At 54.9% G+C, this 23,990-nt stretch overlaps 1 protein-coding gene across 4 annotated transcripts; it reads left to right on the top strand.

The window, feature by feature from the left end:
* Positions 1 to 6,162: 6,162 nt before the first annotated feature.
* BCAN (brevican) lies at positions 6,163 to 23,990 on the top strand. Of its 4 annotated transcripts, none has more exons than XM_043453647.1 (14): positions 6,186 to 6,490; positions 10,411 to 10,521; positions 11,211 to 11,585; positions 11,870 to 12,044; positions 12,335 to 12,462; positions 13,162 to 13,455; positions 15,386 to 15,619; positions 16,180 to 16,827; positions 20,242 to 20,349; positions 21,006 to 21,164; positions 21,781 to 21,863; positions 22,217 to 22,361; positions 22,945 to 23,135; positions 23,462 to 23,990. In XM_043453647.1, the coding sequence occupies exons 2-14, from the start codon at positions 10,431 to 10,433 to the stop codon at positions 23,567 to 23,569; spliced, it is 2,739 nt and encodes a 912-aa protein (XP_043309582.1). In that variant the 5' UTR covers positions 6,186 to 6,490; positions 10,411 to 10,430; the 3' UTR covers positions 23,570 to 23,990. The 4 variants fall into 4 exon arrangements, 3 of the variants coding, with proteins under 3 accessions (XP_043309593.1, XP_043309582.1, XP_043309573.1); XM_043453638.1 differs by having other exon boundaries at positions 6,186 to 6,494; XR_006266679.1 differs by lacking the exon at positions 22,217 to 22,361 and having other exon boundaries at positions 6,170 to 6,494; positions 23,462 to 23,603.

The following is a 23,990-nucleotide window of genomic DNA, read 5'->3' as shown; positions in this document are numbered from 1 at the left end:
ACGTTGTATACTGTAGGGTCAGTGGACCCTGTGATCCTGTGCCCACTGGCACATTTACTTCACTGTAAGTAGACGCCCTTGGTTAGAGGTGATACTACATGGCGTCTCATATGGATAAACCCTTTCCTTTATGTCCTTGGATATAGATATTGGTGATGGCCAAGGTACTTGGGCAGGAAAAACAAATCCATATCCAGAATATGCATTAATCCCAGTAAGGAGTAACTGCTCCGCACCTCCAGACTGAAAGAGGTATGCTGTAATCAATATGCTCCCCAGTGGTGGTTGGTGTCCTTGAGGGATAGTACCATGTTGAGCTAACATCTGTCTCTGCTGCTGACAGGCTGAACATCCAGCATTGGCAGCAGCTAGATCAGCCTTGGTGACAGGGAGCCCACGCTGGTGAGCCCTTATCTAGTCTCCATATTCATCACCACAGTTACTCCATTCACAGGCCCGTTGTGCAAGCCCTGGCATGGTGGAGGACAAAGGCTGGCTGTTATCTACTGGAGTCCTTCTGTCCCCCTAGCTCTTCAATGTCTCCTCTGCAGTGAATGCCCTTAGATGGAACGGCCATCAGACACAATGCCCACTCCTGTAGGTCCATCCATTATGGCTCTTGCCTAGACTTCCTTACCGCCAACCTTCCAGTCTTGCCCTCTCTTGGCCTCATCAACCAACAAGCCATTTGCCATGCTCAAGAGTCCATGTATATACTTCCTTCAAGTCACCTCTCTCCCCGCAAAGTAGATGACCAGTGTACCGCTTGAAACAACCCCCTGGGAGGATATTCCCTCACCACCGTCTTTCAGGACCACCCGTGGGTGGGGCTGCAGTGTGGTGACAGCCCGTGTTCAGCTCCCATCAATATGTCACGGTGACCCAGCCATGGTCCAGGCATAGGTTTTCTGCTCCTCTGAATTCTAATCACAGACAAACCGCACAAGGTGATCGGGTGAGCTGAGAGAGAGGCAGCAGAGATAGGTTACGTGGGGCCGGGCCTCCGGCTCACACGGCTTTCTCCTGTCTCTGCATGTACTCACACCCACTCACAAATGCACCACTGGGTTGGAGCTGTGCCCACCCAGGCGTGCTCAGGACTCAGGGGTCTGAAAATTCCCAGACCTTAATAGGAAAGGGAAACCTTAGTAGGAAGGGGAGGAATCCAGTTAATAATTAAGTAAATACAATTGGGGAGGTGATGACTGAGGGCAGCTGAAGCTCACAGCTGCTGGGAGCTCAGGGAGGAACCTGCCTCACAGTGTTCCTTCCTGAGAGGCAAGGGGCTGGGTTTTAGTCTGTCAGCTCGCCCTCTGTCACTGAAGGAGGGCGGTTGCCAGGGCCATTCTGACTTGCGATGAACTTAGCCAGGCGTACCTGCGCATCAGAAACTAATCCTTAGGCAGTCAGCAGCCTTTGGCCTATCAAGGTGGTTGCAAAGGGCAGACGGATGGGGCCACCAACAGGATCTGCTGTACCCTGTTCATTTTCAAAATTGAGTTGATGTCTTATCACAATCCAGAGGTGACCAGTGATCCTATTTTGCAGCATCATTATAAATTCACAGACTCTGTCTGTTTCACGTGTCTCAACCTCTTCCAGCCATTTCAGCTTAGTGCCCATGTTGTTTCGTCTCTGGCCAGTGGGAATCTTCTCAAGCTGGCTACTGGCTCCTTTTCACATGAACTTGACCTGAGCCCTATAACTTCCTTATTCTCAAGTATAACAAACTCTCCTGCCCCAGACCCGGAATTTCTCCAAAGAGTTCCTTTTAGTGAAAAGTACTATTTAGAGACCACAGTCTGGACATAAGAGGTATTCACTGTTATTGATTTGTCATTGCTTCTGAGTCTTTTCAGGAGACTTCTCTCAGAAGATAGATATGTAAATCATGAGCTCATGCTGTTATTTTCAATTCGGTTTTTTTTCTTTCAATTCGGTTTTAAGATGAGCAATTTTTGCTTAATTTTCCTTTTCTTACACTGAAAATCTTATTTCTGAACACCATTACTATAATTACTTGTTTGCTTTATCACCATAAATAGCACTTTTCAAAATAATAATGCCAACAGTAAGATATCTCCATGGTTCTTTTTGTTCCTGGGGATCTACAGAAAATGCTGAGTGTTATAATCACTTGAAAGAAAATTCTTCTATGTAGTTTTGCCTCCAACTTCATATATATAATTAGGTGCATTTGCTTCATTTTGTTTTAAAATTTTAGGGATTGCATCACTTTTCCTCCATTTACTTTAAAATTAATTCCTTCCAGTTTAATTTGTTTGTTCTAATTATATAAAGCATATATATAAATTATATGGTTCCAACATCAAAACCATAAAATAAAATGTTATTACCATTTTAAAAGTGAAGAAACTGAGACTCAGAGAGTACCTACCTGCCCCAGAATAGAAAAAGTGAGCTGTCTCTCCCCATCAGGGGTGGGAGAGGGGAAGCGGGGAGCCTGCAGATGGCATGGACTTTTTTTTCGAGAATTAGGTTTGGAAGTACTCAGGGTTGAGGCTTCCAGTTCCTTCAGCTGTGGTGTCCTCTGAACACGAGTTTGCAGCCCTCAAAGTGAGGGTCCGTCAACTCAGGGGGGACAGCTGGCTCCTGCTCACGTCGCAGGGTCTCTCCCACAGCGTTGTCAGCTTGCAGGTCCCCGCACTGTCTCCCCACCACCCCACTTCCCCTCCCAGCCACAGTCAGCTGCAGGAGCCCTCAGGAGCCCATTCCTGTGCCCTCCCTCGCTAGGGCTGGGGTCCCGTGCTTCCTGGCCCTTTTCAGAAGCTATCAAAGCCCCTATTCTCCAAACACAGCTGTGCCAGCCTTCAGCACTGTGTCCGTCCCCCGTCTCAGCCCCACTCCCATGTCCCCATGGCACAGGATCCAGGTGCCCGAGCAATGTGCAGGGCCTCAGAGAGGAACCAAGCTGCTTGGGCCCCCACCCCCAAGTCTGGGAAAGTGGGGGCAGGTGTTCAAGAAGCTGGAAGGACAAGCTCTCTCAGTAGCCACTGTGACTGTGATTGACAGTCCAGTGAGGAAGGCCCAGGGCTAACAGGAGATGGGGGGAGTTGAGATGCTAGAACTTGGAGAGGAGAGGGGAGATTCTGTTTCCTGAACTTGGGTCATGGCCTCAGCTTTATCCTGGATGGAGGATATTGGTGGGGTAGGGTTGGGGGGAGTGGTCTGGAGATTGTTCTCATCCAGAGAGACTGGAAAACTCTCCAGGGTCCAGGAGTCTGGGAGACAGCCAGCTGGATTGCACGTGGGACAGGGAGGAGGGCTGCCCCCCACTCACTTCTCTCTTCTCTCTACCTCCCCCATTTTCCCTCCCCTGAGAGAGACAGCTGCAGTTTCTGGCAAGAACTTGGGCCTGGGAGTCTGGAGACTTGATTTTGGTCAAATCAGGTACATGCCCTGTGACCCTAACAGTTACTTCACCACTCTGGTCTCAGTTTCCTCATCAGAAGATACTAAGGTTACCGGAGACATGCTCCTCCTGTTACTGGGGCAGAAAGTTCTACCTGAAAACTGACTTTCAGTCTTCCTGCTTCCATTAATCCTGTTTGCTTCCAGTCAGTCCCTGAGGATCCCTCTCTTCCCCTTCCTAGAAGGGGAAGTCCTGGTTCTCATCTCTTCTTAGAAAGAGGATAGAAATGGGCAGTAGGTGCAGGGTGGGTGGGGGGGCGGTTGTCCCATGGCCATGGCTCAAGATGCAGGTAAAGAAAGTCCCTGATCAAAAATTGCCAGATCAAGGGCAAGGTTAGACTTTGGTATGAATTTTCACATTTGGAAATAATGGAAAGTCTTGGGAGGGTGCACATTTCCTCCCCTGGGAAAGGACTCCTCTCTCAAATAATGAGCCCTCTACCCCATTCGCAGGGGAGTGGCCCTCTGACCTCCCGGCCAGGAGATCTGGTGCAGAACACAGTTTATATGTATGATTAGTAAAGGAAAATAATTAGATTTTAGATTGTGTTGTTGTGCACCTGAAACTAACACAATATTGTAAAATGAGTCTACTTCAATTAAAAAAGAAAAAAAAAATTAGATTTTGCTGAGCCTAAGCTATGGGTCAGGTGCCTCCCTTACCCATCCCATGTAGTAGATATTACCCAGTGCAGTAGATACCATTCAGCCTGTTGTACACAAGAAGAAATGTTCCACAGAAACAAAGACCTTTCCAAGGTTTCACTGCAAATGGTGGTACAGGAGTTTGACCTCAGTGCCCATGACTCCAGAGTGCTGCTCTCATCAAGATCTTTACAGCAGTGGCCGACTGTTCTCTCACCAGGTCTGGTTTCCCACCAGGGGTCTGCCTCTTGGAACAGACTGTCTGGTTCCAGCCCTTGTCCAGGCCCAGGTGCTGCTGGAGGTTGGACTCCTCCAGGGCACCAAAATGTGTGCCCACATTTCTAGTCACAAGGGTAGGTGGCGAGGAAGGTCACTTTCTCTGCCTTCTCTGGTCACAGCCAGGTTTCCCCGAGGCAAGAATTGTGGTTACATGTGAGCCACCACCGGGATTGAATTTCAGCCACTCAGTTGCCTGGCTCTGCCTGACTGTGCTCAAGCTCCAACAAGCCCCATGTGGAGATGAGCCTGAGTGGGGGTTAGGCTGGATGCAGGCACCAGTGCTGAGACTGTCTCTCAGCTCGGGGATGCAAGGTCTGAGGAGAGCAAAAGGAGGTCCCAGGACTACCCAGGTGCTGCCCAGATCTGTTCCCAGAGGCCTTCTCAGATCCCCTCCTCTCCACTAGAAAACAAGGGACAGCATTCCCAAGACCTAAAATAGTGCCTGGTCCATAGTGGACATTCAGTTCGTATTTGTTTAATGAAATGGATGAACTGAGGTTTCTTTCTCCCCAGATTCCCCAGGTACATTGCTGTGTCCCCATCAGTTTTGCATCCCTGCCTGGGGTGTGTCTCTTACTGAGGGACCTTACAACCCGCTACGGCCTGGTTCTCTTGCCCTGTCTCTACAGGAGATGGGTCTCTGGGGAAGGGCTAAAATAATACCTTTTAGGTCCTCAAGGATTTGGAGAGGAGGGTTTTCTGTTTGAGGGTTTTTTGTTTATTTGTTTTGTGAGTTTCTCAAGACCTTTGGAGCCAAGTCCACAGCACAGAGAATGGCAGCCCAGGCAGTGATGAGTGGGGCATTTGGGGCATCCAATAGAGTACAGTCCAGAATCCCATATAGAAGTGACTTGGATGGGCAAGGGACCTGCCTTGAGGTTGCATTTGCATTACAGGCAGCCCACTTTCCTTGGGATATTTTGGAGGTGCTGCTGGAGTTTGTGGGGATCAAAGCCCCTGACAATCTATCCTCGATGCCATCCCTGGTATCCAAGGGACAGAATCCAGGCATCTGGCTGTCCTACCCACAGTCTGTACCATGGACTTTGCCTGGAATCCCAGGAGGGAGGAGGGAAGGGGAGAGAGAGCCTGGGAAAGAAGAGGGAAGCAGAGGCTCTGGAGCTGTGGAGGGGGTGTCATTGGTATTCTGGGCGCTGAGGAGTCCCCAGCCGCTGGGCAGCTCTCAAGGCCCACCCCCTGGCACCAGGCTGTGCATTCATCAGCGACAGCTCTGGCCTGTGGGCCCTCTGGGCTCCCAGCAACGCCTGCATTTTGCACATTGGTTTGCATGACCAGTAATGTCCGCTCAGTGCCACGTCCCCTCCTCCATGTCTAGAGAGGTCCTGACTTGCTTTCCTTAACCCATGAATCTGCTGCCTAACCTCCATCCCTCCAGCTGCAAAGTCAGCTCCTCCTCTGTGCAGGGAGTGGGAGCATCACGGAGAACAAAACCCAATCAGAGCTTCCTCCAGGGAGGTGGTTAAGGTCACCTGCACCTGATCCTGCCTCCAAAAAAGAGATTCCCTCCCCCACTTATACGTGTGATGTCTCTCCAGGAGCAAAGCCTCCCTCCCATTCTCCCTTCATCCTTTTCTCTACTGGCTGAATCCCTCCTCCTCTCCCCCTGAAAAACGGGAAGTCCCTCCGACAGTCTAACTTCCATCCCTCCAGCTGCAACATCATCCTGTAGATCGCGAGCGCTCCCTGCCCGCCCCTTCTGCCTTCCCTCCCTCCCTCCCTACTCCAAGTCTTCGGATTCTCATCCCCAGGACGATGTCCTACTTCGCTCGTCCTTGCTCTCGCGGCTGCCGCCGCCGGGAACCGCTGCAGAGAAGGCAGCGGGTAGCGTGATCTTTCCGAGCCCCCTGCGTTCCCAGCCTGGGGGCAGGGGCGGCCTCGAGGAAGGGCGGGGCGGGGGCGGGGGGAAAGAAAGGGGGTTTTGTGCGGCGCCCGGCGGCCCCGGCGCCCTCTTCCGAGCGTCCTGCGGGCCCAGCCTCTCCTCGCGCCCGCGCAGTCCCCGCCGCAGTCTCGGCTGCAGCTGCAGGACCGAGTCGTGGACCCAGAGGAGACCCCCAGGGGAGGCGGCAAACTTCGCGGGTGCCGCACCCCCACCCCGGTCCTCTGTTGCCTGCCGGTAGGTGAGTGTGACGGCATCCCGGCCTCCCAGACAGGGGAGGGAGAGAGAAGGGCGCTCCCGGCGGCTGCCCTGTGGTCCGCGCCCCCAACCCCTCAGCCTTTGCCTCCCGCGGCCCCGGCGCACTCACCCTGCAGACCCCTGACTCCTCGGCGAGGTCCGCTGCCGGCCAGCTCGGAGCGCCCGCTGCCCCTGCTGCCATCCTGCCATCTCCAGCTCTGCCGCTGGCACCCCCATTGCTGCTTGCAGTCTAACCCGCAGCCCCCTCGACTCCGCGGGCTCATGGGAACGCCCCTCTGGGTTCTCGCGTCTTCCCTGCTGCGGGCTCCAGTCCCAGCACCACGGCCGAGACTTCCGACCTTCTTCCCCCGCCACTGGGTACCCACGGTGCAGGCAGCAGCGCGGGAGAAGCCGAGGCGGGCCACCCTAGGGGTACCTCCTGGTAGCTCGCGCGACAGCCGACAGGAGCCTCTGTATTGGGTGGTCCTGGCGTCCACTGGAAATGGAATCCCAACTTACTTGCTAAGTGACCTTGGGCAAGTTAGTTGACCTCCCTGAACCTCGGATTCCTCATTGATGTAATGCCTAAAGAGTATTTTTCCTAAAGTTGAGGTTATACATGGAAAAGACTTCCCAGGTGGCACTAGTGGTAAAGAACTCGCCTACCAATGCAGGAGACATAAGAGAAAAAGGTTCGATCCCTGGGTGGGGAAGATCCCCTGGAGGAGGGCATGGCAACCCACTCCAAAATTCTTGCCTGGAGAATCCCATGGACAGAGGAGCCTGGCAGGCTACAGTCCATGGGGTCACAAAGAGTCAGACAGGACTGGAAGCAACTTAGCACGCAAACAGGCATACATGGGAAGCATTTAGTTAAGAGGCCTGGCTCAGGTAGATGGTCAGAAACTGTCAGTTGGAACTCCAGTTACCACTCCTCTTTTCCTTCCTAGCACTGCTGTTGGGCTGGGGAGCACCCCCCTCCCCCGTCAAGTACTTCCATACTCCCTTCCTATCGGAATAGCTCAGCCCACTGGGTTCTAACAGGACTAAGATTTGCCATCAATTTTATTAGCACCATTAGTATCTGTGTTATTCCTATTCCAGATAATACCAGTGAGATCAAGGGACACTGTTGCCCACAGACCCTCCCCAAGTATCACCAGTGCCTATATTGTCATGGCTAACTTCGCCGTTGATAACAGCATCACCCACAATTCAGATTTTATACTACACAGTAGCTCAGCTGGTGATGTTGCTAATCATATTATTAGTTGTGCTTCCAATAAATAGGCCTATTTTTTACAATAACTGCAATTACTCCTGTAGGCCCTGTTAAGGCCTCGCTGATATTGTGTAGGTTCCTGTTGCCCCTCACATGGCCTCAAAAGGGATAGCAGAAAGCTTCCCTCCTGAGGTGACCAAAGTTCTGGCCTCCTGTGCATCCCTGCTGACTGCTGAGCCCTGGAGCTCAGTTCCTTTGGGGCAGACCTTGAACTGCCAGCCGGTGGACATTCAGCATGGAGATGGTGGGCGTTGGGTGCACACATACAGCACACATAGCCTGGTCTTGATTCTCTGTGGACTGGGTTTATGAAGCCTGTGAGGGGATAGACAGCCATAGTCAGACAGGAATGGTAATGTAACATGAGGGAAGTTTCCTGAACAGCTGGGGAAACTCAAAACAAGGGCAGAAATCCAGAAGCTGGAGCAGAGGAGTGGTGTGGCATCAGGGGAAGGGACAGGAAGACTGCTGAGCTCCTGAGGTTAGAGATGGAGTGGTGTGTCCAGCTCTGGAGGATGAGAAGATGGAATGGAGATGGGAGGATGTGTGGGATGGAGACTAAGGCTTGGATCCCTGAGTCTAAGTCTGGGACCAAAAGAGGGGATGCTTAAGTTTTCTCAGGACTCCTAGCTATTCCAGGAAGGGGTTGAGGCCCAAGCTTAGTGGGACTGGTGAGGGGGTGGGAGGTGTGTAGAACTCTCTGCTCCTGAGAACCACACAATCAGGGCCACCTCTTGGCCTTGCTAATCAGTGACTCCCAGTCTGGAGGTAGGGGTGGGATACACTCCATGATTCAGCGCATCCAGGTCCTCATCAGCTTCAGACTTTCTCCCTTCCTTCCCCCACCTACATAACAGGGTTGAAAGGAGGTTCTAGGGTGTTGGTCCCAGAGTGGCTCCAACTATATGGGTTTCTGGGCCGCCCGTCAAAGAGCTCTGAGCAGCTCCAGCTCTAGCCCAGGGAGAGGGGAGGGAAGGCGCCAGAGAGGGGCCTAGCTCAGGACCTGGCACAGCTCAAAGGCATGGCAAAAGAGTCTCCCAAGCACCCGGCAGGCACTGCCTGTTCGTGCCAAATGGTCCCCACCCCAACCCCAGAAAGCAGTCCTCTCAAGTGCTCCCATGCCCAGAGCTGCTCCCAGCATCCTCTGATTGGGTCCCAACAAGAACCTCTTCCTTCTCAAAGGTCAAAGAGAGGCTCTGGGTATCTGGCTCCTGCCATTCCACCCCCACCTCTGACCCCAAGGAAATGATGCCCAGCCACACTGGGGAAAATGGAGATCACAGTGGTGGGGAGGTGTCCTTAGGAGGATCTGGGATCTTTGGGAGGATCTGGGAGAAGAGGGTAATTTCCTATCAGCTCAGCCTCAGGAAATGGGATATATATACAAGGGTAGAGCCTGATTGGTCAGGGAAGATGAGAGTAGCTGGTGGGAAGAAGCCTGATGTCTAGGAAGTCTTGCTTGTAGTCTAACCTTCATCTCTCCTGCTGTACCCCTGGCCTATTCCATGGCAGTTTGGGACTCCATGCTCTTTTGAGGCTAGGCCAACCATTAAAAATGAAGTTGGCTCTGCAGCCTTCCCTCCTTGGGGCACACTGGCCTGGTACTTGACTTGGTTTCACTGGGGACTCAGTTTCAACCCTATCCCTCTCTGAGCCCCTTTCTCAATGTCCCGCCCCCATCCATCCATTATGAGAGTGTAATAAGTGCCTTGAGATCTTCGGAGGAATAGTCTGAGTTCTTAGAGCTTCTGATGGCCAAGAGCAGATGGGAAATGGTCCCTCTCATTTATTCTCACACATCCCCCTTAGCCTGGTGCTGGAATTGGGGGAGGAAGAGGCTGGATGGAGGCCAGACTAGCAGAGACAGGGGCTTTGTCCCAGCTGGTTTCTGAGCCAGGAGATCCGGTGGGAAAGCCCGTGCCAGGCAGAAAGGAAAGGCTGGGAAGGAGAGAGAAGGCAGCCAAGGAGGAGGGGGTGGAGGATGCTGGGGGGTAAAGAGAAGAGTTGCCTTATAAGTAATGGTGCAGTGTAGAGGGGGGAGGTCAAGGAGGGGTTAGACTGGAGAGAAGCTGTATATTGCCTGGGTTTAGTCTAGGAACTCTTCCTGGAGGAAGCTAGGTGGGTAGAGTACTCAGGGAGGAAGGTATAGGAAGGAAAGGTTGGATGGATATTGTGGGAGGAGGAGGGTTCAAAGAAGTCTGGCCCTGGGAAGGACAGAGGGGACTCTAAGCATAATAGTATCTGCCATTATGCTATATGCCGTAAGCATTTACTGAGCTCTTACTCTATGCAGGGTTTATTTGTTTTTGTTGTTTTTCTTTTTCGATGAAAAGCATTCTCAAAGCACATATCCTCATCACAACCTGTGAAGTGGTAAAAATGGTTCTCCTTTACAAGTAAGAAAATAAATGCTTAATGAGAGTAAAGAACTTGCCTGAAGTCACATGGTGAGCTGACAGCACCCAGGTCTTGGTTCTGAATAAGAATCCCCTGGGGGGAGACAGGGATCAGAAGTAGTGTTAATAAATAGTGAGGTGGGGACAGTGGGCTCCTGGAGTCAGGATATGTATGATCCATGTGGATCCGGTGGGGAGTCAGAAGCCCATCCTGAGGTCTAACCCCGTCTTTCCTCCTCCAGTCCCTCCCTCATCCTGCAGCATGGCCCCACTGTTCCTGCCCCTCCTGGCAACCCTGGTTCTGGCCTGGATCCCTGCGGCCTTGGCTGATGCTCTGGAAGGAGACAGCTCAGGTAAGCAACCCCACTCAGGGTCACTGTTTGTCTCCTACATCTCCCCTGTGATAGGAAGGAGCCTCTTGTCCAGCCCTAAGCAACCTCTGTCAGCCCCGAGGGACCAGGGAGGAACTGGGAGCACTGTGGAGGAGGGCCTACGCAGGGATACTTGAAAATCAGGGATGATTTGTGGGCCCTTGATAGGGTGATGGAATTTGGGGAGTAGGGCTGGGGTGGGGCACTAGGTACAAGGCTGTCGTCTCCAGGGTGGAGGATGGGGGACCCTCCGGGCACGATGAGTGGGGCTGCGAGGCAGAACAGGGATGGAACTGGGAGAAATCCAGAAAGGGACTCAAGGGAACAGACTAGGGAAATTTTGAGAAGAGGGTTGCAGGACCCAGGGGTGAAGTTTAAGGACCCAGAGTGGGGCCCAGGAATCCTAGGGTGGTACCGGGAGGCTCTGGGGGCAAAACTAGCTGAGAGACTTTGTGGACGGGTCTGTCGACCCTGAGGGGTGGGCCTGGCGGGCCTGGAGGACCTACAGGTGAGTTTGCAGGACTCACGGCCCAAGCCTTGAGTTCCTGGGGGGCGGGGTTACGAAAACCCGAGGGCGGGGCGTCGGGATCCTGGGGCGGGGCTTAGAAACCCCGGGATGGGGCGCGGCAGATCCACAGCGCGAAGTTCCAGCCGGCTCCGCCCGTCCACAGAGGACAGGGCCTTCCGCGTGCGCATCGCGGGCGACGCGCCGCTGCAGGGCGTGCTGGGCGGCGCCCTCACCATCCCATGCCACGTTCACTACCTGCGGCCGTCGCCGAGCCGCCGGGCCGCGCAGGGCTCCCCGCGGGTTAAGTGGACCTTCCTGTCCGGCGGCCGGGAGGCCGAGGTGCTAGTGGCGCGGGGCCTACGCGTCAAGGTGAGCGAGGCCTACCGGTTCCGCGTGGCACTGCCTGCCTACCCGGCGTCACTCACCGACGTCTCCCTGGTGCTGAGCGAGCTGCGGCCCAACGACTCAGGCATTTACCGCTGCGAGGTCCAGCACGGCATCGACGACAGCAGCGACGCTGTGGAGGTCAAGGTCAAAGGTGAGAGGTCGGAGACGGAGAGGGGCTCCCGGAGAGGGGGAGGGGAGCCCACTGTGGGGGGCGGAAGCAGACACCGGGAAGGCGCAGACCGAACTGGAAAGGGAGTTTACCTCCTTTCTTTCTTCAGGTGGAGGAAAATTCTACCCACAGCCTAAATTAAGTCCCTCCTGCTGTAGAGTGAGCGCAGTCCGGACTTTACCCTTTGTCTACAGGGGAGTGAAAGGAGGGTAAGGGGAAGTCAGTGTGCTGGGTGATCCCGCCTCAGGGTCCTCTCTGCCCCTCAGGGGTCGTCTTTCTCTACCGGGAGGGCTCTGCCCGCTACGCTTTCTCCTTCGCTGGGGCCCAGGAGGCCTGTGCCCGCATCGGAGCCCGAATCGCCACTCCGGAGCAGCTCTATGCCGCCTACCTCGGGGGCTATGAACAGTGTGACGCTGGCTGGCTGTCCGACCAGACCGTGAGGTGTGCCGGGGCTGTCGACCACGAACTTCTAGTTGTTTCTGAGGGGGCTGTGGCTTCTGGTTCTACCAGGGGCTGCCGGCTGCTGCCTCAGGCGGGCCATATAGGGCTCCCTGCCAGTGGGAGATGAAGTTGGTCTGTGGCGGGCGGGTTAGGACCGTGTGCTGGCGGGAGTGCATTTCTGCAGAGCTGAGAAGACACTTGGTGGCACTGAAAGCCATGTGATTGGAGGCGGGGGGGGGGGCGGTCACCACGGGCCGGCTCCTGTGAAGACATTTGTACCTCCGCCCCAGGTATCCCATCCAGACACCGCGAGAGGCCTGTTATGGAGACATGGATGGCTTCCCTGGGGTCCGGAACTACGGAGTGGTCGACCCAGATGACCTCTATGATGTTTACTGTTATGCTGAAGAACTAAATGGTGATTGGGGGTGGGAGGTTCTCAGGGGAAGAGACCCCTCTCCAGGGCTCCCCTTAGGTCCTCCTGGGCCTCTGCCAGACCTTATTATACTGCATTTAAGTGTGCAGCCAGGAGTGAGGGGAACAGAGTCCCTCCCTCCAAACACTGTCATAGAGACAGGTTCATGGCCAAAGCCTCCAGACAGGCGGCTGAGATAGGAGGCTGAGTCTGGCTCCGCTGCCACCTGCTGTACATCTCTTTGCTGGATAATCAGTGTTAGTGGCTCAGTCGTGTCCGACTCTTTGCGACCCCATGCACTATAGCCTACTAGGCTCCTCTGTCCATGGAATTCTCCAAGCAAGAATACTGGAGTGGGTTGCCATTCCCTTCTCCGGGGGATCTTCCCGATCCAGGGATCGAACCCGAATCTCCCGCATTGCAGGCTGGTTCTTTACCGTCGGACCCACCAGAAGGTTCCATACATCTCTTTACATTTTAGCATCTTTGAGCCTCAGTTTCCTTCTTTGCAGAATGAGGAAGTTGAGCCCGGTTCCTTTGAGCAGTATTATTTATCCTAAGGTTCTATCAAGACTTCGAGCCTATGAAGTAGGGCGATGGGCTCCATGTCACAGATGAGGAAACTGAGGCCCAAAGTCCCAGTGGGAGCCCTGGGTGGAAGGAGCTACCTTCCTGGTAACCCAGCCTCTTCTTCCTCCCCAGGAGAGCTGTTCCTGGGTGCCCCTCCAGACAAGCTGACCCTGGAGGAGGCGCGGACATACTGCCAGGAGCGGGGTGCTAAGATTGCAACCACCGGCCAGCTATATGCAGCCTGGGATGGTGGCCTGGACCGCTGCAGCCCTGGCTGGCTGGCTGATGGCAGTGTGCGCTACCCCATCGTCACCCCCAGCCAGCGCTGTGGTGGGGGCCTCCCTGGTGTCAAGACTCTCTTCCTCTTCCCTAACCAGACCGGCTTCCCCAACAAGCACAGCCGCTTCAATGTCTACTGCTTCCGAGGTGAGCCCACTCCCTTGCAGAGGCTGAGACCAATCTCAGGCAGGCAGAGTCGAGCCCTCCAGTTCCACCCCAGCCCTGACCGGTTTCCCTTGGGTCTTTGCCGTTTGCCTCATGGTGCTGTGGGTGGTGCTCTCTAACTCGGGTTGTGCTCCCTGACTTGGTCTGTGTGGCCTCAAGGAGGGCTTACCTCTCCGCATTGCCTAAACTGCTCCCACATCAGCAGTTCTTGCCTTGGTCTTTCTGTTGCAATACTGCCTCTCCCCTATTGGGCTGCCAATTATATCTCCATCTCTGGTCAGCTCATGAACAGAGCAGAGATGACCAACATTCTCTGAATCCAAGGAATGATCCACTTCAGTTAACCAAAAATCCTCCAGAGCCTTCAGCTTGAGCTTGAAGGTATCAACTCTTTAACACCAAATATTGATGGACAGACGTAATCCCCCACCCCTCACAGGGAGCAGATCCTTAAGGACCGTTGGGTAGAGACGGCTTCCTGCCCACGTCTTATATTGAGAGCTGGAGGAGAGGCCCAGGGCCCAGGCCAAGGGTGACTGACAGTCAGGGAGGCATTGCCATGGAGATCTGAGCCTTGCCCCAGCTGGGAGCCTTCAGTAGTACTGGTACAGGGCTGGAGGCAGAAATGGAGGGAGAAGAAACAGTCTTTACCCTCAGGGAGCCCCCAGTCTGAAGGAGGAAGATGCAACTTCTGCCATGGGAGCCCCCAGTCTGACTGAAAACAAGATGTCTCACTCCCAGCATGAGGAAAGACTGGGAGAAAAGCTTTACTTCCACTGCGACTGATCTCCAGACAGCTTTGGCCTGAGGCTGGGCGGAGTAGGGAAGTCAAGTCCGCAGGAAGACAGGTCCACCTGAATAGGCTTACTGGAACCTGGATAATGGTGATGATGATAATTATAATAATAGTAGCTAACACTTCTAACACTGATTATAATTATGTGCCAAGCACTGTTCTGGGAAGAATTGGAAGGAGGAACTGAATCAGGAAAGGGGCTAGGGAAGAGGATGATTAGAGTGGGGAGCAGGTGGGGACAGAAGCAGCCTAGGGCACAGGTTTGCTTGTCTGGTATGAGCAGGTGACAAAGGCAGGCAGGACATGCTGTCCTATCCTGTCTGGCTGAGCAAGGACAGCCCCCAGGGCTTTTCTTAGCCCAATTCCACCTTCCCTTCATTGGTTTTCTGCTCTTGGTTCCCTTCCCCAGGGACAAGTCAATTCATTCTAAAACTCTGGTTATTTGAAGAGAGCAGATCCTGAAATGATAGGTCTGCTCATCCTTTGCCCTTTTGCCCCAACACTGAGATTGTCTGGTGGTGATGGTGGAATGTCTTTCCTGTGGAATTCTCTATCCTTCAGCTCTCCTGTGGTGATGGCAGCCTGTCCCTGTCCATTTCTGAAGTCTTAGAATGACTGGGATCCCTCACATCTTGCCCCAAACCCAGGGTCCCAAAGTGCTGAGGCCATTCTGTTCATCATTCTGTCTCCAAGGGATGACTTCTCTCCTGAGCCTTTCTTTACCAGTCTATCTAAAGTAGTACTTCCAATCTCCTAACTCTGCTTAATTGTTCTTTAGATGGTAAAATTATAATGTATGTTTATTTGCTTATCTGTATCTAGAATATAATACATTCTGTAGGGACAGGAATCATGCTATTTGGCTCTGCACTCTGTCCTCAGTGCCCAGGAGATTGCTTGGCGTGGTACATACTGGACACTTGATTAATGCTTGAGGAATGAGTGATGAAGTCCTGGAGTGCTCCCTGGGCCCCATGAGTGCTCCACAGAGAGGATGAGAGAGAATTAAGAGAATTCCATGATCTCTGAGTCTAACCCAGAGCCCTCACACGCAGGCATGAGTTGGGGGGAGAGCCACCTCTCTCACCTCCCATTGGCACTTTCCTTCTGCCACAGACCCTGCCCAGCCTTCTGCCATCCCTGAGGCCACCAACCCAGCCTCTGACCTGGCCTCTGATGCACTGGAAGCCATTGTCACAGTGACTGAGACCCTGGAGGAACTGAAGCTGCCCCAGGAAGCTGTGGAAAGCGAGTCCCGAGGAGCCATCTACTCCATGCCCGTCATAGAGGATGGAGGTGGTGGAAGCTTCACTCCAGAAGACCCAGCCGAGGCCCCTAGAACCCTCCTGGGTAACTCAAAGCTCTCATCCTGGGGGTGTCTTCACCTGGAAGAAGTTAGAGGTAGAAGGGGCCAGCCTGGGCTGGGGCCGGGGTTGTCACCACCGTGGCCCTGCCCTCTCAACAGCGCAGTAGTGCAAGGCACTGCCCCTTGTCCCCTCTCCCAAACTTTGCCTTTCCAGCAAAGCCCTCTCCCAAATAGCTAGGTCTGGAGATGCTTGGACTAAGGAGCTGCCCTTTGGGAAAGAAGGATCTCCTTTCTTTGGTCCGTCCTCCCCATCATCTATCTAAAATAAACAGAATTTTAACAGACTGGTAGAGGGAGATGCAACCACCAGGTTTTCCAGGACTGATGACACCCCACAGAGCCTTCTCAAGTGTTGCCTCAATATTGCAACTCCGGTTGAAATTCTTCTGGTTCAGAGCAAAGGCAGTTCCTCCCCAGGGCAGCCTCTCGCCTCTCCCCCAGGGCTCACCCTCCCCAGCCCCACTTCTCTCCCCGCATCCCCTTCCTTCTTCCTGTCCTCTGGCGGGTGCTGTCCCTGGTGCTGAATCATCTGTGCTTTGCCTAGAATTCGAAACCCAGTCCATTGTGCCTCCGCTGGGGTCCTCAGAAGAGGAAGGCAAGGTGTTGGAGCAAGAAGAGAAATACAGGGGTGAAGAAGAGAAAGAAGAGGAAGAGGAAGAGGACGAGGTGGAGGATGAGGCCCTGTGGGCCTGGCCCAGTGAGCTCAGCAGCCTGGACCCAGAGGCCCCTCTCCCCACTGAGCCGGCTCCAGAGGAGTCACTCACCCAGGCATCCCCTCCAGTGAGGGCTGGCCTGCAGCCTGGTGCATCACCACCCCCGTATGATGAGCCAGAGGCTCCCAGGCCTCCAAGGGTCCTTGGACCACCCACCAAGACCCTGCCCACTCCTAGGGAGGGGAACCTGGCATCCCCCCCACCTTCCACTCCGGTCAGGGCAAGAGAGATAGAGGAGGAGACAGGGGGTCCTGAGCTCTCTGGGGCCCCTCGAGGAGAGAGTGAGGAGGCAGGAAGCTCCGAGGATACCCCTTCCCTGCTTCCAGCCACACAGGCCCCTGGGGATACCAGGGACCTGGAGACCCCCTCTGAAGAGAATTCCAGAAGAACTGTCCCAGCAGGGACTTCAGTGCGTGCCCAGCCGGTGCTGCCCACTGACAGTGCCAGCCGTGGTGGAGTGGCCGTGGCCCCCTCATCAGGTAACTCTGCCCAAGGCTCAGCCTCCCTCCTTCTCCTCCTCCTCTTCCTCCCCCTGCAGCTCTGGATCACCTGACCCATAGTCCTTTAACCCGCCATTGCCCCAGACTCTCGTCCTTTGCCTTCATTCTCCTACCCACCTCTACCTGCAGGCTTCCGATCCTGGATGCCCCACTTTGTGACTACCATCCCAGCTCTCTGACTTCTCACCCTATAACCCCCAACTCCGTGACTCCCACCCTGTGACCTCTCCCTGTTTCTGAAAGCCTCACTGTGACCCCCAGCCCCACCACCAACCACCTGGAACTTTTTCCTAGCTTCAGTTCTCTACCTGTGACTCACATCTCACTGACCTCACAGAGCAGCCTTGTTCAGTGGGAGTTCCCGTAGCCTTTTGCATTCTTCAAGGCCCAGGCCCATCCCCTGCTGCTTCCTCCCTGTCCTGTATGCCTCTCCCCTTCAGCTGCCTCCCACTGGTATCAGGGAAGCCTGCAGTCCCGTTCCCACCCCTCAACCTTTGGGGTCCAGGAGAGCCCTTATCCCCACAGAGCCTTAAGCAACTACTTCTATGAAGTACTTTTTTCAACTGTTTCATGGAAACAAGCCTTGGAAATAAATCTCTATTAAACTGCTTTATAACCAAAACTCTGGCACCCTGTCTCCAACCCCAGCTGTTCGCCCCTTTCATCCCATGGATTTGTGTGCTGGGTAGCTCTTTGGTGCTTCCTGTGGTTCCATCTCTGTCTCTCTGTCTCTCTCCCTGGGTCTTTGTGTGTCTCTGTGCCTCTTCCTTTTCCATCTTCAGCCTGCACCCTTTCCTGTCCTAGTGGTCTAACAGCCCCTTGCTGTTCCTTCATGCTCTCCTCAGGCTTGTCTCTGCCTTCCTTCCTGTCTCCTGAATCCCAAATCTGACTATACACGTTACCCCAGAGAAGTCTTTGTCAGTCTGTGGGAGTGCTGGGAGTTGTAGTCCCTCACTTCTGACAGGGAGAAACCTCTGCAGCCCGGAGTGTGTGCATGTGTGTGTGTGCGTGTGCACGCTTGAGTGTGTATATGTCCCTTTGTATTCATTTCTGACCCATTCTCATGGCTCCCACCTAGAGCCATGCACAGAGTACTGACAGACAGAGTCCATCCTAGCGTGGAGGCCATTCCCTGGCATCCAGGTGCCCCAAGAGCCTGTCCCCCTCCCGCAAACATCCACAGGGGGTTAGGGTCTCACTTTCATGCCCATGATCTCTCCCTCCTCCACTAACCCCTGTGCTAATGACTACCCTCACCCCCTATTTTACCCTCCCTGAACCCAAAGGATCTCAAAGTTGCTAATACTGGAGAAGACACAAATCAGCAGGGGAAGATGGAAAGTGTGGAGGGAGGGGGAATGGGAAGGTAGGTTTTGGGGTCTGAGAGCAAGAAGCCCTACCTATTCAGTGAAGGCTGAATTTCCACACTGAGATCTCTGGAGAAGGCTGGGATCCTCCTAGTCCCAGGGCCACTGTTATAGATGGTCCAGGGTGGGCTCAGGGTCTTTGCATCACACCTGGGCTCATGCATTTTGACTACTGGCTCCCTGCCCAGCTGGCCTTGGAGTTCAGTGCTGCATTGGGTTGGAAGGGGCTTTGGTGGGAGAGGAGCACCACTGGAAGTATCTCTGGTGTCTTAGTTACCCCATATGGGGGATGAGTGAGTGGTCCTCCAGCCCATTATTGCAGCAGGAAGGCAGGGAGAACTTTCTGAGTGTGTATAAGAGTTGATCCAAAAGGGGTGGGGGGGTGGGAATACCAGAAAGTCTTGAGAAGTTCTTCACCACCAACACAGCCTCCCCTCCTGGTCAGGTTCTGCCACTCACAGCCAGGGAGAGGGAACTTTGGCTTGGATGGGACTCCACAGACCAAGTTTGAGAGTCTTTGTCCACCAGGATTGGAGGGTTGGGCAGAGAGGACCACAGGGGGAGCAGGAAAGTGTGAGGAATGAAAGGGAGTTCAGGACTCCTACCTTCTGTAGGACCTGGTGCTTAAAGAGTTAAGTAAAACACCTCCCCTCCTTGCTTTGCCTTGGGAGGCAGCAACACCAGATTGGAAGAAACTGTTGGCAGAAGAGGTGATGACAGGGGGAGTGGTGCTGGAACAGCTGATTCATTTTACCCAAAACAGCTCGGTCATCCCAGAAAAATTCTTTGAACCAACTCCAGCTTCTCCTCCCCCCACCTCTGCTCTGATCCCCACCAGGCAGTGGGATCTCAGGCCAGAGTGAAGCATTGTGGGCACTGGCCTTGGCCACTAAGAGTGGATGGCATGGTCTGAAGGTCCCGCCCCAAGCTGGGCTGAGAACCCTGACCTGTCCTGTCAGTCTGTGAGGTCATCGTCTCCCGGTCATCTGGAACAGAAAGCAGTAGAATTTGTCAGCCCCCTCAGCACCCAGGCCCAGTGTAGGGGCAGCCACCCAGCATCCAGAGAGAGAGTCCAGAAAAAGAGGCAGATGGCCTAGCCAGATGGAGCTGGACCTAGATAACAGATTGCAGGCCTTCAGGGTAGTGTGTTAGTCCAAGAAGACTGCCTGGAGGAGAGGGAACCAGAAGGAAGGAGTTGAAGGGGTTTCTAGGCTGGGGGAACCTTCAGGAGGCCCCAAGTGGAGGGGGAAAGGGGAGCCTGGTGAGGGGGGAGAGTCTGAAGCAATAAGAGGGGAGGCAAAGAGGTTGGATGATGTTGAGAGAATGTGTGGAGTCAGTGTTGCAGGATAGGGGGAGTTACTAAGGTCCATTCCTGGGATGGGTTGGGGGTAGTGGGGAAAGAGAGGGCATAGAGTGAGGGAAGTACATTGGATCTTCCCCCAACAGCTTCTGGGCCTGACTCTGCCCAATGGACAGCAGGAGGGAGGGTTGGCTCCCTCCTGGACCACCCCAGTATCAGGTCTCAGAAGCAGTAAAGGGCAGGTCACAACTCACTGTTCCTATGGTGACTCTCCTCTCCTTCAGCTCCACCCAGCCTATCTAGACTACACAGAATCAGGCTAAGACCTGGCACAATGACGGGGGTGGGGGACTAAACTCTAGACCTAGAGAAGTAAAGTGACCATCTCAACGTCACCCAGCAGGGTCAGAAGCTAGGTGAAAGTCCAGGATGCATGACTGATAGCCCAATATCTTTCCCCTTGGTGGAGTTATATCCTGACTGCTTTCCTGGACACATCCCCTTGGTCCCTGATATGGCCCACACTGGCAGACATGACAATGACCAGCATAGGACTGAGCCAGTGCTGAAATAGGGGGCAGTGACGAGAGGAGAAACCCAGAACTCAGGCTTCAGGGGGAACACGGAGGATGCTGTGATAGCCCCCAGGATGAGGCAGTCGGGGCTGGAGGGCTGGCTGCAGAGCTGCGCTCCCCTGCCCCCCACCTCACTTCTCTCCCCCCTCAGGTGACTGTGTCCCCAGCCCCTGCCACAATGGCGGGACATGCTTGGAGGAGGAGGAGGGGGTCCGCTGCCTGTGTTTGCCTGGCTATGGGGGGGACCTGTGCGATGTTGGTGAGTGTGTTGAGGGGCTGTGGTTGGGGGAGATCTGGAGCCTAGGCCCTGCCACAGTGCGCTAATTCTGGGAGAGGGGGGCGGAGGGGGAAGGGGCCTCCCTTTGGCCTTGTCACTAATGAACCTCCATTTGTTGTCCTTGCTCTTGGACATTCCCTACCCGGGATGAACTCAGGCCTCCTGCAGTGGAAACGCAGATAATGAATTATCATTTTAGACAAATCACATAACTTCTCTGAGGCCTACCCTTAAGTTCCTTATCTGTTAAGTGGAACCAAAAATGACTCTCTCGGGGAGTCTGTGAGCCTGGAATTTGGCAGGCACAGTCAGTACTTGTCGGTTTCCATTCTCCTGGGAGGAGAGGAAGGTTCGGCTTTTCTTTCGGATGGAGGATGGCGGAGACCCAGGTCGGGACTCCAGCCTTCACCCTGGTCTCTTCCCTGCAGAGAAGGAGGGCATCAGGGCCGCCCTCCACGAGGGCCCCGCCAGCTCCTAGCTGCTCCTTCCCAGCTCGCTCTCGGGCGCCGCCCTCCTGCCCTCAGTCCCGCCCCCTCGGCCTGCGGCGGTGGGAGGAGCCCAGTCTTCCTGTCTGGGGACCCAGCCTCTCAGAGTTCTGGGGTCCTCCCCCCTAAGCTGCCTGCTCCTCTGTATCCCAGGCCTCCACTTCTGCAGCCCCGGTTGGGACGCCTTCCAGGGCGCCTGCTACAAGCACTTTTCTACCCGAAGGAGCTGGGAGGAGGCAGAGAACAAGTGCCGGATGTACGGCGCGCATCTCGCCAGCATCAGCACGCCAGAGGAACAGGACTTCATCAACAGTGGGCTGGGGACAGGGAGGGAGGCGACCCCTCGTCACCTGTCCTCTCAGCCACACATTCACTCACTCATCAGTCAGTCAGTTAGAGAGTGTGTTAATTAACCCCCTTATACTTTAATTCAGGTACTCATTACTTGGTTTACCTCATTCATTCATTCATTCATTCACTTTTCCTTCCCGTCTCCCTCCTTCCCACTCCACACCTGGGCAGTGGGGCTTCAGGCAGGGCAGGGCTGAGAAACACCCAGATAATACACCTGCATAAGCCTGGTGGTTCCTTGGGGGCTCGTTTATAATCGCTCCCCACCCCCCTGGCGCTCCTGCCTCCATCTACTCTCCCCGACTCCGACGCTATTGAAAGTTTTTACATTTTCCAGAGTTTCCCTTTTCTAGACCTAGTGATATTTTCCCTCTTCCCTCACCCCTACGCCCCTGTTTTCTTCCTACCCGTGTGCAGAGGTTGGAGGGAGAAATAAGGATACCGGGAAGCGTGCATTTGGGGCTGAGGGGACTTGCCCCGCGAGCGCCCACAGACCGCTCGGTGACGGGGAATGGCCGCCCTCTGCTGGCAGCGAAGCTCACTGCACACTTTGGTCTCCTCTGCGGTTGTTCCCCAGATCGATACCGGGAGTACCAGTGGATCGGGCTCAATGACAGGACCATCGAAGGGGATTTCCTGTGGTCAGATGGCGTCCCCCTGGTGAGAGGTTCCGACCGCCCCTCACGTGGTCTAGGTCTTTTCTTCGAAGCACTTCTACCTTCTACCCCCAGTGACCCCCATCTCTCCCTCTCCTTCTCCTGGCCCTTTACCTTTCCCTCTTCCTGGCCCTTCTTCCTTCTGTCCCCTTCTCCTTTCTTCTCATCTGGTTCCCATTACCCCTACCCCCAAATCCCCTGACATCTTCTTCCTTCGGGATCCCGTACTCCCCATCCCGCAAGCCTTCCCTCCCGTCCTCGACCTCCGTCTCCTCCAGTCCTCCAGGCCCATTCCTCCCCGTGCTCCTGGTGCTGGAGCTCCTCACTACCGCCTCCATCCTCCCCCCACCCTCCCAGCTCTATGAGAACTGGAACCCTGGGCAGCCAGACAGCTACTTCCTGTCCGGAGAGAACTGCGTGGTTATGGTGTGGCACGATCAGGGACAATGGAGTGATGTTCCCTGCAACTACCACCTGTCCTACACCTGCAAGATGGGGCTGGGTGAGGGCAGGCAAGGGGAAGGGGGGGGCCGGGGAACCCTGGGACTGCTGTGTGTGCAGGAGAGAGCAGAACTACGCAGAGGAATCAGAAATGTGCCCGGGGCTGTGAGCGTGGGCTCACAAATTAGACGGGTTCACTAGGCGCCCTGCTCTTCTAAAGGACTTTGTTATTTTATTTATTTTTGGCTGTGCTGGGTCTCTGTTGCTGTGCCGGCTTTTCTCTAGTTGCTGTGAGGGGGGCTCCTCTCTACTGGCAGTGCAAGAGCGTTGTAGTGGCTTCTCTTGCTGAGAAGCTCAGGCTCTTGGCACTCGGCTTCAGCAGCTGCAGCGCCTGGGTTCTGCAGCACAGGCTTAGTAGTTGTGGAGAACTTGGTCGCTCCGCAGCATTTGGGACCTTCCCAGATTAGGGATCAAACCCATGTCTCCTGCAGGGCAGCAGATTCCTTACCCCTGAGCCCCCAGGGCAGCTCCTCTGCCGCCTGCTGTCTGTCTGTCAGGTTGTGGCCTGCTCCTCTCCTCCTTCATCCCAGTTCTGGGAACTGTTCGAGCCAGGCTTCCAGTTCCTGACTGTGTTCTCCCGGCAGTGTCCTGCGGGCCCCCACCAGAGCTGCCCCTGGCTGAAGTATTTGGCCGCCCACGGCTGCGCTATGAAGTCGACACAGTGCTTCGATACCGCTGCCGGGAGGGGCTGACCCAGCGCAACCTACCACTGATCCGCTGCCAGGAGGATGGTCGCTGGGCACCCCCCCAGATCTCCTGTGTGCCCCGCAGGCCTGTGAGTGCCAGGAGGAGAGAGGTGGGGGACACTAGCCCACATAGCCTTGGGCTCCAGTCCTAGCTCTGTCCATCACTGGCTAGGTAAACTTGGAGTTACCACTACCCCTCTCTGGGGCACAGAGGAGGTGGGCTGAATGCTCTCGGGGTCCCCTTCAGTGCTGCTGTCTGAGAATATGCAGCCACAGTCTGGGCTCTTAACGGCTGAGCCAGGGAAAGTATTTTGATGAGACTAAAGGTCAAGGAACAAGAACACCAGAGGGCCGACCCTGAGAAGAGAAGAGACGAGGAGCCCAAGGGTGGAGGGTGAGTGTGTGTCTTTCCCAGGCTCGAGCTCTGCGCCCAATAGAGACCCCAGGAGGACGTCAGAGGAGGCTCGTGGGGCACTGGAAGGCACGGCTGAACCCCCCTCCCAATCCTGCTCCAGGTCCCTAAAGGGCAAGGCCCCTGGCGGCACTGCCCTCTGCCACCAGCCCACCAAGACCCATGCTGTTCCCCCCGGGGGGTGACAGCCCGAGAGGGGCAGAGCTGAACTCCACAGGGCAGTTCCTGCAGGGGTTTCTGGGAAATACTGGGTTGGCGAACAATTCCTTTGGCTTTTTCGGTGACATCAATATCGGGGCATCTCCAGTCCTGCCTTAGGCCCGCTCACTCCTATTCTGGGCCTCAGGTTTATCCCTCAGGGCCTTGAGTGGGTCTCTAAGTGCCTCAGCTGCCCACTCCTTGCCAGCCATCCTGTCCCGTCCATTCCCCTGGGGGCCCCAGTGCCCACTCATTCTCAGTTTCCCAAGAGAATGGGTTTGCAGGATGGGGTACCTGTAAAACAAGCAGAAAATAAAGCTGCGTTTGAGCCCAA

This window comes from Cervus canadensis, chromosome 2, assembly GCF_019320065.1.
Source record: "Cervus canadensis isolate Bull #8, Minnesota chromosome 2, ASM1932006v1, whole genome shotgun sequence".
NCBI lineage: Eukaryota > Metazoa > Chordata > Mammalia > Artiodactyla > Cervidae > Cervus > Cervus canadensis.
Note: the sequence above shows the minus strand (reverse complement) of the source record. Positions and strands in the feature narration are given on the sequence as shown.